General features: G+C 48.2%; 2 protein-coding genes across 2 annotated transcripts in view; one reads left to right on the top strand and one right to left on the bottom strand.

The window, feature by feature from the left end:
* Positions 1 to 16,698, top strand: part of LOC149866687 (transient receptor potential cation channel subfamily V member 6-like) — a 66,162-nt gene extending 49,464 nt beyond the window's left edge. The window contains exons 7-15 of the mRNA XM_090044016.1: positions 310 to 456; positions 1,271 to 1,483; positions 3,018 to 3,104; positions 3,187 to 3,263; positions 3,440 to 3,605; positions 6,560 to 6,626; positions 7,645 to 7,913; positions 8,372 to 8,478; positions 14,110 to 16,698. Coding sequence (XP_089900142.1) covers positions 310 to 456; positions 1,271 to 1,483; positions 3,018 to 3,104; positions 3,187 to 3,263; positions 3,440 to 3,605; positions 6,560 to 6,626; positions 7,645 to 7,913; positions 8,372 to 8,478; positions 14,110 to 14,419 — 1,443 coding nt within the window. The 3' untranslated portion in view covers positions 14,420 to 16,698. The remainder of the gene's footprint in view (positions 1 to 309; positions 457 to 1,270; positions 1,484 to 3,017; positions 3,105 to 3,186; positions 3,264 to 3,439; positions 3,606 to 6,559; positions 6,627 to 7,644; positions 7,914 to 8,371; positions 8,479 to 14,109) is intronic.
* A 310-nt stretch (positions 16,699 to 17,008) lies between these two features.
* The window catches only part of LOC149866686 (ephrin type-B receptor 5), a 118,443-nt gene continuing 118,075 nt past the window's right edge, over positions 17,009 to 17,376 (bottom strand). Inside the window, exon 17 of the mRNA XM_090044015.1 lies at positions 17,009 to 17,359. Within this exon, the coding sequence (XP_089900141.1) occupies positions 17,251 to 17,359 (109 nt within the window). The 3' untranslated portion in view covers positions 17,009 to 17,250. The remainder of the gene's footprint in view (positions 17,360 to 17,376) is intronic.

The following is a 17,376-nucleotide window of genomic DNA, read 5'->3' as shown; positions in this document are numbered from 1 at the left end:
CCTTCGGGTCAGCGCTGGTTTAGAGGAGAGAAGAAAGGAGCCCTTCCTCCACCACAGATGGCTTGGTTCTCATTGGAAATTCCCCATCCACATGCATATCCATTTCAAATGTACTTAGCTTGAGAACCTGATGAGATCACAGCCCAACACCCTGCCTGCAAGGCTTTCATAGAGGAGTGTTCTCAGAGCTTATTTTAAGGCAAGCAAATTTAAAGTCCTGAGATGTTTTCAAAGGGGAGGTAGTTTTGGCAAATGAATACAGCCTCCCACGGGGGTGTCTGAGCCAGCTCTTCCCTTTTTGCTGACCAGATGTTCCAGCACCTTATGCAGAAAAGAAAGCACATCCAGTGGACCTTTGGCCCCTTGACCTCCACCCTATATGACCTCACGGAGATTGATTCCTGGGGAGATGACCTGTCTCTCCTGGAACTCATTGTCACCACCAAGAAGAGAGAGGTATGCTGGGCAAAGCAAGTACTTCAGCTGTAATGTATCCCACTCATCACAGAGCACTTCAGCACTCTAGTAATCTGGTATGACAGAGTCACGGTAGAGTGTACTTTCATATGGGCCTCAGGCTGTTCTTAGAAAAGCTTATTATGATCAAGGGTGGGCCTCCCTTCTTCTCTGGTTGTGTAAGTGAGCATTTTTGGATGTCTATAGGGCACTGCTCTTACTTACACATCCAGAAGAATTCTAGTGCTGGACATATGTATGCACTCAGACTGGCAGCAACAAAATGTTCATTTGGCATGACTGTAATCCTTCATGTGTGCAGGGCTGTGTGTCCAGGAATAGTGTATCTTAGGACATCCAAGTGCCAAAAATGCCTTGTCACAAGCAAAAATGGGCACTTATGGGGACCGAGAAAGAAAAGAACTTCGGCCTTGTGAGTGTTCAACAGGACTCTGGTCCCTGCCTCTTCTTCTTCTACACTCCTCAGTTTTTCTGTTTTTGGCAGGGCAGGATATTCAGTTACTTGCAAAGTGAATGTACCAGCAACATGCTTTGGACTGGTTTACTGACAGCTTATTTTCTAGATGTGTCAGTGGGGCAAATTCTGACCTGTTCCCACAGCCTATGCCTGCCTCATTTGAGTCATTCCTCTGCACTTGGCAGGTAGAAAAGTACAGGCCCAAGAGTGGAAGGGCCCGTTCTTGTTCAGTTTATCATACAGCAGTACTTTACTGGGTGAAGGCAGTGGTTGGCTTGTGAGTTAGTTTCTTGAGCAGTGGACTGGAATGAGATAAGTCTGTTTTTTGTCTCCCAGGCCCGTCGGATCTTAGATCTTACCCCTGTGACTGAGCTGGTAAGCCTGAAGTGGAATAAGTATGGGCGGCCCTATTTCTGCATCTTGGCATTGTTTTACGTGCTCTACATGATTTGCTTCACCATGTGCTGTGTCTACCGGCCCCTGAAACAACGGTACAGCAACAAAACAGATGAAAGGGATAACACCATCTACATCCAGAAAATACTGCAGGTACATTCTGTGCAATGTTACATTTCTGGCACCATTTCAGAGCTTCATGCCCTGAAGAGCTCACAGGGGTTTCCAGACGGATGCAGGCAAAATAATCCCTGCAGCCATTTACAGATGCTGTTCCCTGTGTCCCTTTTCTTCCCAGGAATTGGGGGTCAGCACTGCCTCGGAATCAGGGGTGCAGTGCAGGTGGGCACACCTGAACAAGCTGTAATCCACCTCAATCATGGGACAGTAGATAGGGAAGTGGATGGTACAGCCTTGGTTTCAGGCTGATATTCTAAATATGTAGCCAGTGTCCCTCACAGGCTGATACAGCCCACACTGAGGTCCCTGCCACCACTGCTCCCAGTGCCAGACTGGTCCTACTTGCAGTAAGAATGCCAAGATGGCAGAAGCCCAGGGGTGCTACAGAGGAAGACAGGATCAGGAGGACAGATGGGAAGAAGGATATGGCCTATACCTCCATTCAACCAGCGCTAACCTGTATTTTCTTCTCACTCTGCCTTTCCCACCCAGGACCTCACCTTCTTCTGCTGTTTCTGGCCTCCCCACTCCCTCTTAGTAATTATAGTAATATTATAGTATAATAATAGGATATACTAGTACAGTATATTATTAGTAATAATAACCTGGCACTCTGTGGATCCAAACTACTTGAAACATTTAGGAGAAAACTCTTCCCAAAGTGGTGGTCTCTCATTTTATCAACAGTTCACAAAGGGCATGATTTGAGATACCTCATCAGGAGTGCCAGACACCCATAGCCCCAGCTGACTCCAGTGGGTGCTGCCATGCTCATCATCTCTGAAAATCAGTCTCCCTGGTATTTCTAGATGCACACACAAATAGAAGGCCCTTTTGGCACAGACAACTATGGAAACTAGGTTTTCTACCTCCCATAATCCTGCTTGATTCTCTATACCAGGAGCATCAAACATATGGCTAGGAAGGATCTGACCAGTGGGGGTGGGTCATTCAGCCCGTGGGGATTCTCACTGCTGCTGCCAAAGCTGAAGGACCTTCCATGTTGGCAACAGCAGTAAAGGAGTTAATGCTGTTGCTGCAGCTTCCAGAGCAGCTGTTTCAGCTGCAGCAAGACGGAAGTGAGGTGAGGCCGCAACAGCATTAACTCTGGCTGCTGGTGCCAATAAAGCAGCTCTAGGAGCCACAGTGAGGAGCCCTGCAGTCTGGATTTGGCCCAATTTAGGTGGAACCAAGAGCCAGAATCTGTTCCACATGTTACGTAGGCACCTCAGTCAGTATGGCTCTATGTCACTCTGTTCAAATCCATGAAAAGTCATTAATGCACCGACTTTTGTAACACAGCCTCATAGCCCAAAGACTGAGTTGCAAAAAGTGGTGAGGAGGAGGAGGACCCACCCACCTTTTCCTTTAACAGTTTTTCAGGGACTCAAGTGGGGTGAAATAGGACCTCACACATATGCTTAAGTGAACTTGAGCACCTAGCAGGTGGAAGAGAATCTGGTTCTAAGGGTCTTCTCAGTTTTTAACTAAATGGGGCCTCTTTCAGGAATCTTACGTGACTCCAGAGGATGATGTCAGGCTGGTGGGGGAGCTCATCACAGTGATAGGAGCCATTGTGATACTAATTTTGGAGGTAAGGGGATCAAGTTCCACTCCATCATCTTGTCTGTGAATGTGAACTGACTGAACCCATTTAAACAGCATGTCCCTCTTAGATTCCAGATATCTTCAGAGTTGGAGCCACCAAGTACTTTGGGCAGACCATCCTGGGAGGGCCTTTCCACATCATCATGTAAGGTGCCACCCCTCAATATTTGATGCAGCTCCCTTTCGGGATGGACACAGGCTATGGAGTGGGATGGTAGGGGTTCTTGATGGGTAGAGGAGAGACTGGAGGGTTTGCAGGTGGGGATGTCATGTCGGTGTGTGGTTCTAATTTTCCTGGTTTTACCTCTTCTTCCTCTGCAGCATTACCTATGCCTGTATGATTCTGGTCACCATGGTGATGCGTCTCACCAGCACCAATGGAGAGGTGGTCCCTATGTCCTTTGCCCTGGTGTTGGGCTGGTGCAATGTCATGTACTTTGCCCGGGGCTTTCAGATGCTGGGTCCCTTCACCATCATGATCCAGAAGGTAAGACACTGGCTGGTGGTGAGTTAGAAAGAGATGTTGATAGAGGTGTTGGGAAAAATGAAACCTAAGCAGCAGGTATCCAGATGATCATATCTCAGAAAATGTGCAAGGTGGAAGCACCTTCCCAGAGAATCCTGGGCTGGGATATGAGTCTTGAGAGAATGGCTTTGGTCTACATGCAGAAGGAGGATCTAGGGGGAAACATGGTAAAGTAGAAGGGATTTTACAGATACACAGATTAACAGGAGTTTAGGGCTGGAAGGGTCCTTATGAGATCATCAGGTCCAGCCCCCTTGCTCTATGCAGGAAAGACTGCTGGGGTCAAATCACCCCAGCAATGTGTGCGTTCAGTCTCCCTTTGAAGACCTTCAGGGTAGGTGCCTACACCACCCCGCTGGAAGTCTATTCCAAAGTCCGGTCAAATGAACCGTAAAGAAGTTTTTCTTTATATCCACTCTGAAACCTTTGTGTATGAGTTAATGACCATTGCTCCTGGTTTTCCCTTGAGGTGCTTTAGTGAATAGTTGTTTGCCTAGCTCCTGATGCTCTCCCCTGATATATTTGTAAGCTGCCACCAAATCCCCCGAAGTCTTCTTTTCTAGGCTGAACAGTCCTACATCTGTCAGCCTTTCCTCATATAGCTAGCTCTTCAGGCCTCTAATCATATGAGTGGCTCTTTCCTGGACTCTTTCAAACTTCTCCTTATCCTTCTTGATGTGCGGTGCCCAGAACTGGATGCAATACTCCAGCTGTGGCCTCACCAATGCCAAGAAGAGCAGGAGAATAAGTTCCTTAGTTTTGCTTGAGATGCATTGGTTGATCTTTATATTGAAGAATAATTAGGATGAAGACTTTTTTAGGCAATTCTCCAAACTGACAGTAGGAAGAGCAAGTGAAGAACCTTTTCTCCTAGTTATAGAATGTGCCCATACCACCAAGCACTAGATGGATAAGAAACAGGCAGCTCAGGGGAAGTAAACCAACAACCTGATCAAATGTAATAGAGGCACCAACCTGTATGGAACATAGATCTGATCTGGGATGCTAGGAAGTGAGACCAGGGTAGATGGGCTGATGATACAACAATAGAAATACCACTGCTGAGTGCAGAGTTACCGATAAGTCTGGACTTTTGGACCGTGAATGCACATGGGTCCATGTAATAACTACCGTGTTTCCCCGAAAATAAGACACTGTCTTATATTTATTTTTCCTCAAGAAGACACACTATGGCTTATTTTCAGGGGATGTCTTATTTTCAAAACAGCAGCCACAGCTTTATTCTTCCCCCTGAGGACACACAATACCTAAAGCAGAACTTCCTGCTCCTCACTTCACTGAGGAGACTTTTACTTTCACTTTCTATTTCTCCCTCTCCGGTCACCTCCGAGATAGCAGCTGTCATGATGGGGCAAATGAGAAGGGCTGCCCGTCTTATTTACCGCTTCGTGCCGGTACGCTTAGCCACGCCCATCACTATGTCTTATTTTCGGGGTATGGCTTATATTGCGCAAATACGTAGAAATCCTGCTACGGCTTATTTTATGGGTATGTCTTATTTTCGGGGAAACTCGGTAGCAGAGGCTGAGCCCAGGAGGTGGTAGTGCTGGTGGTGGCGGCAGCAACAACAGTGTGGAGGTGTGAGGGCGTATGGAGTGTGTCACAAGCCACCTAAAAGAACTAAACAGCAGGCAGAACCACTCCCTAAGCAGTTGTCTGGAAGATATAGAAAGAAAAAATTTTGCCAGGGAGGGTAGGAGGGGACTTATGTTTTGGGCCCACACAATGAAGGGTCTTATTCACTGTCTTCACCAGTGATCTGGAAGTAAGCACAGTAGTGCTGCTGATAAAATATTCGGGCAACATAAAGACTGGAGTGTCAAATTGAGGTGAGGACAGAGCAGTCATAGCAAATAACCTGGGCTGCACAGTAAAAGCCAAATATGTTGTATAGGACATCTCAACTTAGCTTAACATCTCAAGCTTTTAAGACTCAAAGGACCCCTCATTAAATTGAAGGCACCCTCAGAAAATGCCAACTCCCAGCTTTCACTCTTTTTTTTGATTACGGAAGAATAATAGAGCAATTTGTCTGTTGCAAAGAACCTAGAAAGACCACAACAGGTCAGAATGCTTTTGACTATAGATTTTTATTTGAAATTTCTGGGTTTGTCTTGTGAATCATGTATAGGTACTTGCAAAGCCAACAGTGCTAATATTGCATAGCACCCTGTATAGCCCTTAAAAGGATCGTAAAAGGGTGCCATGGCAGAATCACTGGTATAAGACAATGTATTTTATAGATTGATTTTTACACCTGTGCATGTTAGCCTGACAGTGGAATAGTGTGTCCAAGTCTGACTTCCAGGTTTTGAAAAAAATGTTCTAAAATGGGAAAGGACAAAGCAGAGAGAGACAAAAAAGTGGTGTGAAGGCTGGAAAAAAATGCCTGGTGAAGAGAAATTTAAATGGCTAAATTAGTTTAGATTCCCCAAAGAAACAACAAGAATCAGCCTGATCATGGCACGTAAATACCTTCCTGAGGAGGAAATGCCAGACCATAAAGTGTTTTTTAAACTAGTGGAGTAACACTTATGAAGAAACTCTGAATGGAAGCCGACACCAGATAAATTCAAGCTAGAAATTGGGTACATTCTTTTAATAGGGAGTGTACTTATCTGATGGAACAAGCTACCAAAGGAAATGGTGGCTTCTCCGCCCCTTGGTGTATTCACATGAAGTCTGGAGGTCTGCCTGCTTCAGACACCAGATTCAGGGCGCAATGCAGGGCTTAGTGGCAGAAATGCTTTGGCCTGTGTTATGCAGGTGGTCAGGCTGGATGGTTCCTTCTGCCGTACTTTCTGTAGACATATGAAAAGCCCTTCGGTCTCAGAAGTGCCTGCCTTCTTTTGCTTTTGTTGGGTCTTATGTCTGCTGCTTTGTTCCACCTGCAGATGATATTTGGTGACCTCATGCGTTTCTGCTGGCTCATGGCAGTGGTGATCCTTGGCTTTGCATCAGGTTGGTGTGACATTATTGATGGAATCTATAAGGAACAGCACAAACCCAGTTTCAAGATAGTAGAAATGTGAGGAGGAAGATCTTGAAATGTAAGGGACAGGGCTTTATGGAGCAGCTGCCAGGAACGGGCTGCTCAGACCCTAACTCCCTTCATGAGTTAGGATTGAAGAGAAGTTTTGGAGCTCCCTATGTACTGCTGAGCCTGCTTGGACCTGAGGCCCTGCCTGTTGTATTTTTCCTCTATTTCCTACTCCTTGCTATTTATTTTCCTTGTCTCCACCTTTTCCTGGCTTTTCCTTTCTTCTCATTTCTCTATCTCCTCTCCTAGTGAATTCCCTCAGTCTTAGCCAGCCTATCTTCTCATTCATGGGCTGACATTACCTGCCTGTGAAGTCACAGCTTTAGTTACATAGAAGGTAATCTTTTTGTGGGATCTCAGCCAAGTGGACATGGAGGAAAAGAGTTAGGGACTGATGGGCCTTGAGCCCAGTTCTAGAGTAGTAGCAACATCTCAGACAGGATGAACGTGTCTATCTCCTCCAGATGGGGGCAGCAGGCAGAAGAAAGGCAGTAATGGTGTCATTCAGACCTTCGCTAAGATGTCCTATGTTGCATGATCTGGGTGGAGTGGCCCCAGATTAGTACCTGCCTTGTCATGATAAGTAATCCCAGCCTGATGTTGCCATGATTATTTTATGCTAACTCAGTCTGATGATGTGATCTGTGGATGCATCATGAAGTGAGAACATAGCAAGAAGAGCCCTGGACTGCACTCAGGTCTTAAGTGTGCTGTGACTCCCACAGTTTGTGGGGTGCACAAAAGAGCCATTAAGACAGGGTATGCCTTCCTGCATCTGGGATGAGTGGTTGTGTTCACCTGGGATTGGTAGCCACCATGCTACAGTGTTTGGGCTGGATTCTGTCCTCGTTACTTGAAGTAGGCTGTCAGAAGCTGGTGGAGCAGGCAGTGGAAACAGAGCCTTCCTCTCACTTTTCCTCCACTTCTTCTCTCTGCTAGCTTTCTACATCATCTTCCAGACCCAGGACCCTGATGAACTAGGACACTTCTACAACTACCCCATGGCACTTTTTAGCACCTTTGAGCTCTTCCTCACTATCATTGATGGCCCTGCCAACTATGAAGTGGACCTGCCTTTCATGTATGGCATCACCTACTCTGCCTTTGCTGTCATCGCCACCCTCCTCATGCTGAATTTGCTCATTGCCATGATGGGGGACACTCACTGGCGTGTGGCTCATGAGCGAGATGAGCTGTGGAGAGCTCAGGTGAGGGCGGTGCATAGTCACAATACATGGGCAGAGACTCTGTGTGAGGCAGGAGAGGGCAGGGTTGGGGGTCCTGCGTGTGGGAGTGTATGTATGTGACCTGGGAGAGAATGAATTTGGCTTCTGGGAGTCCTTCTCATATGAGGAGACTTGTGGGTTCGTCCCATGAGGGGAGAGTGGAGTTCTTAGCAATGGCTCTCATGCATTCATGTGTGTGTCTGTATTTATATGAGGGGATCCTAAAATGGAAATAAACTACTGCAAAGGAATTTGCTTCTGCCCAGGACTTTGCTGACTAAGCCATGTGTGTAGGTGCTTCATAACAAGTGACTATGTGAAATACTGAGTCTACACATGGGCCAGAGATCTCGCTGCGGCTTGTTCCTAGATGGATGCTTTTCTTCTGGTGTCTCTTACCTCTTTGCTAACATCATTTTCTTTTTTTCTGCATTTTGCAGGTTGTTGCCACAACAGTCATGCTGGAGCGGAAACTTCCACAATGCCTCTGGCCTCGCTCTGGGATCTGTGGGCGGGAGTATGGACTGGGAGACCGCTGGTACCTCAGGTGAGCCTTCTTAGCTAGCTTAAACAGGTCTTATCAAACCTATTTGAAATCTACATGGACTTGGATGCCTAACAGTGCTTCTGCTCTACCCTATTTAAGTCCCTGGAAAACTATTAATGCATCTATTTTTGTTAACACCAGCATCACACCCTTAAGACTGAGTCACACAACAACAGAGAGGAGGAGGACCCATCCTTTTTTTTGCATTAACCATTTTACAGGGACTCAAACAGGATAAAACAGAACTGCACTTAGGGACTTTTTGTGCCTCGTAGGTGAAATATGATCTGCTCCTAGCAAAAAAAAGCCATAGCAAGAACCCCTGTGCCAACTTGCTAGGGAACAGGATGGCATTAACACCCTCACCCCTGTTCTGACCTGCAGCACCCTATGAAAGAAGTAATTTCACAGGGAAAAGGGATGGGCTTTGACTTGAAGCCGGGGGAGAATGATAAGAATCAGTGATATAAAAGGCCTGTGGAGTTGTATCTAGTCTATCTCCCATCCACCCACTATTGTGTTTCACCTGCAGCTGATCCTCCATTCTTGGGAGCAATCCAGCCTGTAAGTGTCTCTAGCAGTAGAGCTCCAGCACAATCACAGTCCCACACTGTGTGGAAATGCCTTCTCACAGGCTGCCTGAACTGCCTCCTCCCCACCAGTTTTATCTCATTTGCTCCTAGTTATGTCCTACTGTTGAACCTTCTTAAACAGCCCCTCTTCTGCTTGGGAGCACCTCTTACTGATGATCAGTGATTTGTAGAGCCGGCTTTGCAAGAGTAGGGCATGGGTCTAAACTGGCCATGGATAAGGCTAGGATGGACATTAAGAGAAGGTTCCAAATTATTAAACCATATTGGTTCTAGAACAACTTTTCAGTGGGAGTAATGAAGGCAAAATGCCTGACTGCTCTTAGGATGAAGCTTGACCAGCCCCTCAAAGTGATTATGTCAAGTGTTTGCTGGCCATAGCATAATAGGAAGCTGGACTCAATGACTGAGCGGGCCTCTTCCAGGCTTGCATTCTTAAGTGCCCTGTTAACATTAGAGATCTTGAACTTTTTCACACATTTTTATGGGGCGGGGTGCTTTAATTAAAGCGGCTCTGAGAGCTGCTCTAATTAAAGTGCCTGCAGTGTCTCATGAATCAGGATCCCTGCAGTTCAAAATCATGGTGGGGTGCTTTACAGCTCATTTGACAAACTTCAGGTAAAGTGCCCCCACTGCCATATTCAAGTGCAGGGCTGCTGACACATGAGATGAGGAGGCTGCTGGAGTGTGCTAGTTAACACACTCCAGCAGAGGACATTAATCGAGTCTGCTCCAATGCGCTGTAATTCCAATGTGTCAGAGCACTTCCCTGCACATGTATAAGCAACCTGGTAACAGCAAAACATGATTTATCCCTGCACAGAGTGATCTCCCTCCTCACAGAGCCCAGTCCTGCTACAAGGAAAGGGGACTCACTGATGTCTGGGATGCTTGACTTCATAGTGCATTTCACACTGGGGATTAATGAGTGTTGTGATGCGCAGATGGACACAGAGAGCATTGAATTTCAAGTCTATTCTTCTCCATTCAAACTACTAAACCCAGTGTTTTCTGAGTTGGCTTAAAAAACTTATTTCCTAGGGTACTTTAGCAAGCATCCTAGATTTGAAGGAAATCTGTGCAGTCACTCAAGTGATAAACATTGTAAACTCACTGGTTTCCCTACATGCGGAGCTAGGAAGTTGTTTGCACATGCCTTGTGCATCTTTAAGCCGGTACCTAATTTGCTGATGGGTGTGTTGGATCCAGTTTGCATGCAGTCATAACATTTTTTAATTAAAATTAATATTTCTCCAGTCAAGGAAAGACAGTAGTTCCCAGGCAAGCTGTATCCAAGCCAAGTTTCAGACCACTGACATTTTTGCTACATCTGTCTCCCGTGAAATCACATGTATAATAGGAGGAAGGGGGGACATTCGGGGGTTTTTACATCCTATTTCTCTCCCCGCACTGAACTTGACAACAAATGAAGACATGTTTTCCTAACTTTCCAAAATACAACAACTCCCCCCTGCACCCTTCATCACACAGAGGCTAAGTCTGGAAAATTACTGCAGCCCTGAAGGTGAATCATTTTTGAAAGTTAGGAGCGTGTGAAAACAGCAGGTTGTAATGGCAACAGTTTTGCAACATTAATTATATCAGTAGTCATTAAGCATCTACTGTAATTAAGGGTTTTTTTTGATAAGACAACAGTGAAATGTGGGCTTACTTAGAAAAATTGCTGTGTAAAAATGGCCCTTCCCTCTTGACTCCGGTAGCTGCCAGATGTTGATTCCACTGGCAGCTAAATCCAGTTCTTATTGCTTCCACCCTGCAGAGCCAACCAGCCCAGTTATATTTCTTCCTGTGCATCATTGACCGAATGGTTTCTTAAGTGTCAGTGGCAGCCCCTGCAGGGGCCTACTGACAACAATGCATTTGTGCTGGTGTCACCAGAAGGAGAGTGTGAGCCCTGGTAGGTGGCATAGGAGTAACCAAAGACTAGTTTGGCTGGCAGACCCTTGATTCCTGGTGCCAATGTGTGAGCTGGAAGGAGTGTTTTTTCTCAGCGGATGAGTTTAAAGGGTTGGCAGCATAAACAAACAGTGTTGTCCTTGTAAACTGATCCCCTTTGATCTGGAGTCAATGGAAGACTATAAATGGGGCCCTGTGTTTACTGAGTCACTTTGCAGAGGAGAGCTCTCTGAAGGGAAATAAAAACAGAGGTCTATGCCCTGACATCGCGCTGCACTGACTGGCCATAAGTGCCAGCACTCTGCAGGCCTGGCCAAGTGAGTATCTGCTGGTACGTGAGAGCGTCAGGGAGGGAAACACTTACGCCCATGCACTTCCATTTCCCCATGGAAAAAGCTGAGCAGGGGCTAGGGGAGTAGGATGTGTCCCCCTCCCTCCTGCCCACTTGTCCCTGCCTTTTATGTTGCATAGGTTAATCAGGAGCATCATGTCTGGATTTTATTAATAGGGCCTAACAGGAGCCATGGTTCAAACAGGGACATGTACACCAGCGGTGCTCAACCCCCACCCCATGGGCTACATACCTTTCCCTGGAACTGTGTCATCTGGCCTGCCAAACTCCCCAGGAGTTGAAAAATTTGGTGGTAGAGGAGTGAGGGCAGCATAATTGCCATGCCTTTGCTACAAAGTTCCAGACCTGGGGGAGATGGGCCAGATAACGTGGCTCAGGTGCACAGATCTGGGGTGGCATAGGTCAGGCTGAGGCAGCAGTGAGCCCAACCCCACAAGAGATCCGGCCTGCAAATCAGTCCCATGCCTCTCATCTGGCCCATGGGGCCGAAAAGTTGAGCACCACTGGTACAGACAATAAATAAGCTGTTGGCTTTTTTCACTTTGAATGAGCCTGGAGTCTTCCCCTCTCCACTTTCTGCAGTAGGTCACAAGGGAGAGAAGTTTCTCTCCAGGGAGGTTCAAGAGCAGACTGGCCACAGCCTGGGGAAATGGGTATAGAAATTTCACATAAGCTTCATGGAACCAAATTAAAGAAACATTGAAGTGGAATAGCTTCATGCTCCAAGCATGGAGGGCCCATGCACAGTGCAGCAGAGTGGAACTGCTGTAAGGGAAAGTACTGGGTTAATGCTTCGGTGTAGAGCTTCAGCAGCGCACTGTGCTGTGCACCAGTCATGGTATGTAGATGCTGCTTTGCGAGATTGTCTATCACTGATCTGCAAAGTTTCAAACCTAGACACTGTCCACCCTTTCCAATGTGCTCCCTGGACAAGGGAAATGGGTCTTGTGGGGCATCTGCTGCGCACATTTGCGCATGTGGAAGTCCCTCTGGAGCAGAACTTTCTGAACCCAAATCTTTCTAGCCTTTTGCTCCACTTATGTACACAAGTCTCACTGACTTCACTGAGATCCTGCAACAGGAGGTCCGATATCTCAAGCGGAGTGGTGGGCCAGGGACAGAGACCTGGTGTAAGCTATTACTGCCGAAGTTCACAGACTTGGCACCAGCTTTGAATCAGTTTCATGCATGAGTGACTGGTGCCACCTTAGTCATTCAGTGACCGGAGGGCAAGGTGGTCCTCCTGTGGCCAGTCTTGCCAACTGGGGCAGGGGTCCCCCCTCAGCCGATTGCAAAGGGGCTGCAGTGCTCCCGGAAGTGGCCGCACCACTCCTGGAATGGCTGTGGTCGCTTCTGGGAGTGCCACGGTACTCCTACCTCCTGGCTGGCACTCGTGGGGGGACACTGGCCCTCCTGCTTGCCCCGCCCTGCCTGTCACCTAAGTAGCAAGCGTGGCCTGTCAGGGGGTGCACCGGTGCTCTCAGGGGATGCACGTGCACCCCCTACACGTCACCACTGGTTTCATGGGCTTCAATCCATGATTCAGAAGAGCCGTGGCTCCACACCATATTAGTGCCAAGCTCCTCTGAGCTTTTCTTCATGACCCTCCAATTTCCTGGAACGTCCCACGTACCTTAGCATACAGGGAGCGTTCTCCCTAGATTTCCTTTTTCTTCGTGTGTCAACATGAAGAGCTAGTGTGTGTGTCTGTAGGATCTTTACAGAAGGTACACAGCTGTTGGTACAGCGCAGAGCTCTGCAGTAAGTCTTAGCACTGCATGATCACTCAGAAAAGAAAAGGTGCCACCAGGAGGCAAAGTGAGGCTGCAGGTCTTGACACCTGTCCACTTCCACCTAGGCTGGTAGGCAAGAAGCAGACTGTACAGTACAGCTAAGACAGTACCTAAATTAATTTCCCTGAATCCCTCCATGACGAGATGCAAAAACCAGGCTGAGTGCTTGCTCTGGACCTGCCTGCCTTGGACACAAATGCATCATGGCTTCAGTGAGAGAGGCGAGGCAGACAGATTTGCAACTCACAGTTAGGCCTCCCCTCCCCATCCACCTCAGAACCAGACAGGAAGGGAGTCTTTTTGCCTAATCTGCTGTCTGGCAGTGGGACACAGGAGTTACCATCCTGGAGTGGATCCAGTCACCTGTCAGTGAGAGCACCTGGCAAGACACACAGCAGAGGTGAGTTTAGGGAACAATTTTATGGGTAAATGATGAAACAGCCTGCCCTGAAGGGGAGTTTCTTTCTGTTCTCAGCCAGTGAGAAGTTGGCTGGTGCCCTGAAGTAGGAGGGTTCACATCCTTTGCCATATCTGAGCCTTGCTAATGTGATTGTGCCTGTTCTCATTACTCAGCTAAACGCCTGATGCTGCTCTGTGCCTGGCCTCTTGTGCAAATGAGTTCCGCAGGTTAATTATGCATTGTCCACTAGAAGGACCAGATGGTGGAGGATCAGGCATACATCTGCTCTCCGTTCTGACCTCAGCATGCCCCTGCTCCAGGGAAGGAGGGACACAAACTTCCTTGTATGGGCCGCTCCCACATAGCTGGTTCAGTGACCTGCGAGCAAAAGGAGTACATGAGAAGCCTCTCCCCTGATGCCTACCAGGCTAGATCTCTGCTTGCCAGGCAGTTCCAGTGGGCATTTCCTTGTATCACTCATTGTGGGAGTTTCCGCTTCTATGGGAGGGTCAAAATGGTAAAAGAGGGGTCTTCTTGATGCAAGGGACCTGACCACCGCTGCTTTCATCTTGCCCCCAGGGTGGAAGATCGCCGTGATGATAAGCAGCACAAGATGCACCGCTATGCAGCAGCGTTTACCACCCAGATCACAGAAGACTTTGACAAGTACTCCGAGAACAAAACAGAGCTGGAGTACAGCGGGCACATAAAAGGTTCTTACATGAAGAAGCTGTCCCACTGCACGCCCTCAGTGTCCCCAGCCCTATCCCAGAGGAGCTCTAACCGTGGTTGGGAGATCCTGAGGCACAGTACCTTCGGCAAGCTGCAGGGTCATGTCAATCTGGCCATGGAGAAGGAAGATGAAGAGGAGGAGGTCTACCATGTTTGAGCAACTGCTCACCTTCTACTTTAGGATAAGCGATCCCTCTCCTTGCTAGTGGAGGAGGCTCATGTGGTCTGGCGCAGACACCATCCACAGTAGCTACGGTCCTCCTGTCTACATTCCCATCTGGGCTGCCCATTCCATAGCAGCTCTCCCTTTTGTGGGGTACTGGTGGCTCCATGCCTGGAGTGACACTCAGAAATGGGTTGCATTTCCCACTGCATAAATGTAGATGTGTGCATGGAGAAATAATCCCCTGATGTATGACCCAGTGTGTTCCCCCCAGCCTGGAGGAGGTCAGTGGGATTCAAACTGAATTGCTAACTCCCTCTGCACCATGGACTGAGGGCGGTGGAAGGGGTGGAGAGGGAGTTATACCATCCTGCCTCACCCTTACTAATATGCTCACTAGTGCATATATGTACCACCACCCTCTCATGAAGGCTGTGGAAGATGTATCTTCTGCTACAGTTGTGCCAGTGACTGGAGCTTCTCCTCATGCAATGGAGCCTGTTTTTATGAAGCAACAGGTGCTGGCTCACCCTCAGGCCATCCATGCTTAGCTGTTGAGCATACTGCATGTAAGCCTGGGGCTGTGTGCTGAGCACCAAGGGATACTGTGGAGCGTGATGGGCAGAGACTTTCCAGGTGTGGACTTTCTAACCCCAGGCGGAAGCCTTTTTATTTTTATTTTGATGCTGGTTTTGTGCTGAGGTACATTTCTGGTCCACCCCAGCCTTTTTTTTTTTTTTGTATTTAACTCTTATTTAAACTCCTTCTCCCTCGTTCCTCCCTGATGCAAACAGGCTAATATATGTTACTGCTGTGACACATTGAAGACTTTGAACTATTACAACTGTGAATCTTATTGGGATTAATATAGTCATTCCCCTGTCGAGGGGGCCTTCCCACCCCCTTTCTGAGCCACATTAAGAGTCTTCACTGCCTTTCAAACACAGATTATTTCTCGGCCTTCCACTGCTGCGCAGGGGGCTTAACCCCGCACCAGATTAATGGTTGTAACAGCTGTGCTGTTCAAATCGTGGTCCCAGGCCTGATACAGCTGGCAGTGTATGGGAAGGTGGGGTAAAGGCTGCTGCTCGTGGGAGGCTGGCAGTTGGACAGGGTTCAAATTGGACGTGGCATTGTGCTGTGGACAGGTACTATGGAGGACCTTGCCATACAAAGGCCTCAGAGAAACCCCATCTGTCTTGCCCCCACCATTGACTTATCATAAAGCTGGGCAGAAGAGTCATGTTTATGGACCTTCTATTTCAGCCCCATGTTCAGGTCAGGTAGAGCTCAACCTCCTCTCTCTTTAGTTTTTGATAGGGGTATCTGCATTGCTTCTCCTGGGTCCCACAGCTCTTGTCCTTTACTCTTGGCAGACATGCAACACCCAGCAAATGCTAGGCCATCAGCTGGAGACACCACTCATCTCCTTTAGATTTCTCCATGGAGTGATTGTGTACTGCCAGATAATGCACTTTATGGGGCATCCCAGGGGCAGGTGCTCCTCAGTGGCCCTCCTGCTCCTCATTATGGGCTGGAACCTTGGGACTCATCATTTCCTCTGCCTGGGCCATGTCTAATTGGTCTGCGCTGACTTCTCATGGCAGGGGGACTGGGAAAGGTGCTAGGTATCTAAGCAGATCCATGTTGATCCAGTGGCTGGTTCGGAGTTTGACTTGAGCAGGCTGGCATTTCCTTCCAATAAAGCCTTCCATGTGCAGCCTTTCCCTACTCTGTGTTCATTTTGTCTCCTGTTCTAGAGAGCTGGCTGGTGAGGGGGAGGGAAGAACCCCTGCCCCCACAGAGAACAGGTCAAGAGCACTCTGCTGTCCTCCCCGACATCTGTGGCAGGGCAGGGAGGGAACCAGATGCCCCTACTGTCTCAGACACCTGGTGAGGTGTTGAGTTGGAACTTGCATCACCGCATCCCAACGCAGGGCAGAAGGAACTAGTGCCATCTGTCCCCCTTCCTTCCTCACTGATACCTAGGCTCGGAGCCCTCTGCTCCTCCCTAGAGTTAAAAGGAAAAAGCAGGGCAGAGTACCCCTCCTCTTTGCTCCTGACCCCATAAATGGGAGCAATGTAAACCCACAGACCTCCTGCTTTCCCTGGCACCAAAGAAAAGGGATTCTGTTCCCTTGCCAGATCTTAGAGATCTGCTGATCCCCATCTTCAGATAGCATGCGTTTCTGAGCCCTCTCTGCCCCTTTCCTGACTCCCGTGACCATGCAGCCCAGCCAATTCCAGGACCCTCATGGCCTACTCTGCAGCATGCCCTACATCCCCACACTCAGGTTCTCCACCAGCATGGAGTAACAAGTGGTGTGCTAGCCCCAGGCCCCCTGTCTTAGTAAGAATCTCATATAGCAGCACAACTCTCTTTTGGAAAAAAGAACGCACACCTTTCTGTTGCCTTTATTCGATGGAGCTTCAAAGGGCTCCAGTCGTAGGTACAGTCTGCTGGAGGCTCTGGGACCTTTTGGCCACATCACCTGGCAGAGAATCGGTAGGAATGTCTCATCCATCCAAGGTATTTTCCAGCTTCTCCCCATGTTATAGTAACTCCCCCTCCCCCCAACCCTCTCCCTTTGTACAGTGTCACCCACATCTAAATGCCATCAGTTCTTTAGTTCTGTAGCACCACAGTTAGCTTTCTGCAAAGGTTTGCTTTTGTCCGGTGGAGCGGATGCTCGTGACCCACTCTCTCACAGCAAGCAGTCTTCAGCGATCACCATGCTGCCTCCTCCTCCCATTTGTAGCATGCTCCACTCTCAACCACCAGCCTCTTCCTGGAACCTGAGGTGGTTGAGGGAACAATGTACATGTTACACCTCAACTGGTTCAAGTTGGTTCAGGTGAACTCGCATGAGCTGGATGCTGTTTAGAATCTTCTTCTGGTGACCCACCAGGGTGATCCCAACCCGCTGGATATCCCTGCAAGAGTAAACATT

The sequence above is a fragment of the Crocodylus siamensis genome, chromosome 4 (assembly GCF_052110815.1).
Source record: "Crocodylus siamensis isolate JL-2025a chromosome 4, ASM5211081v1, whole genome shotgun sequence".
NCBI classification, from domain to species: Eukaryota; Metazoa; Chordata; order Crocodylia; family Crocodylidae; genus Crocodylus; species Crocodylus siamensis.
This window is presented reverse-complemented; position numbering and strand designations above follow the sequence as displayed.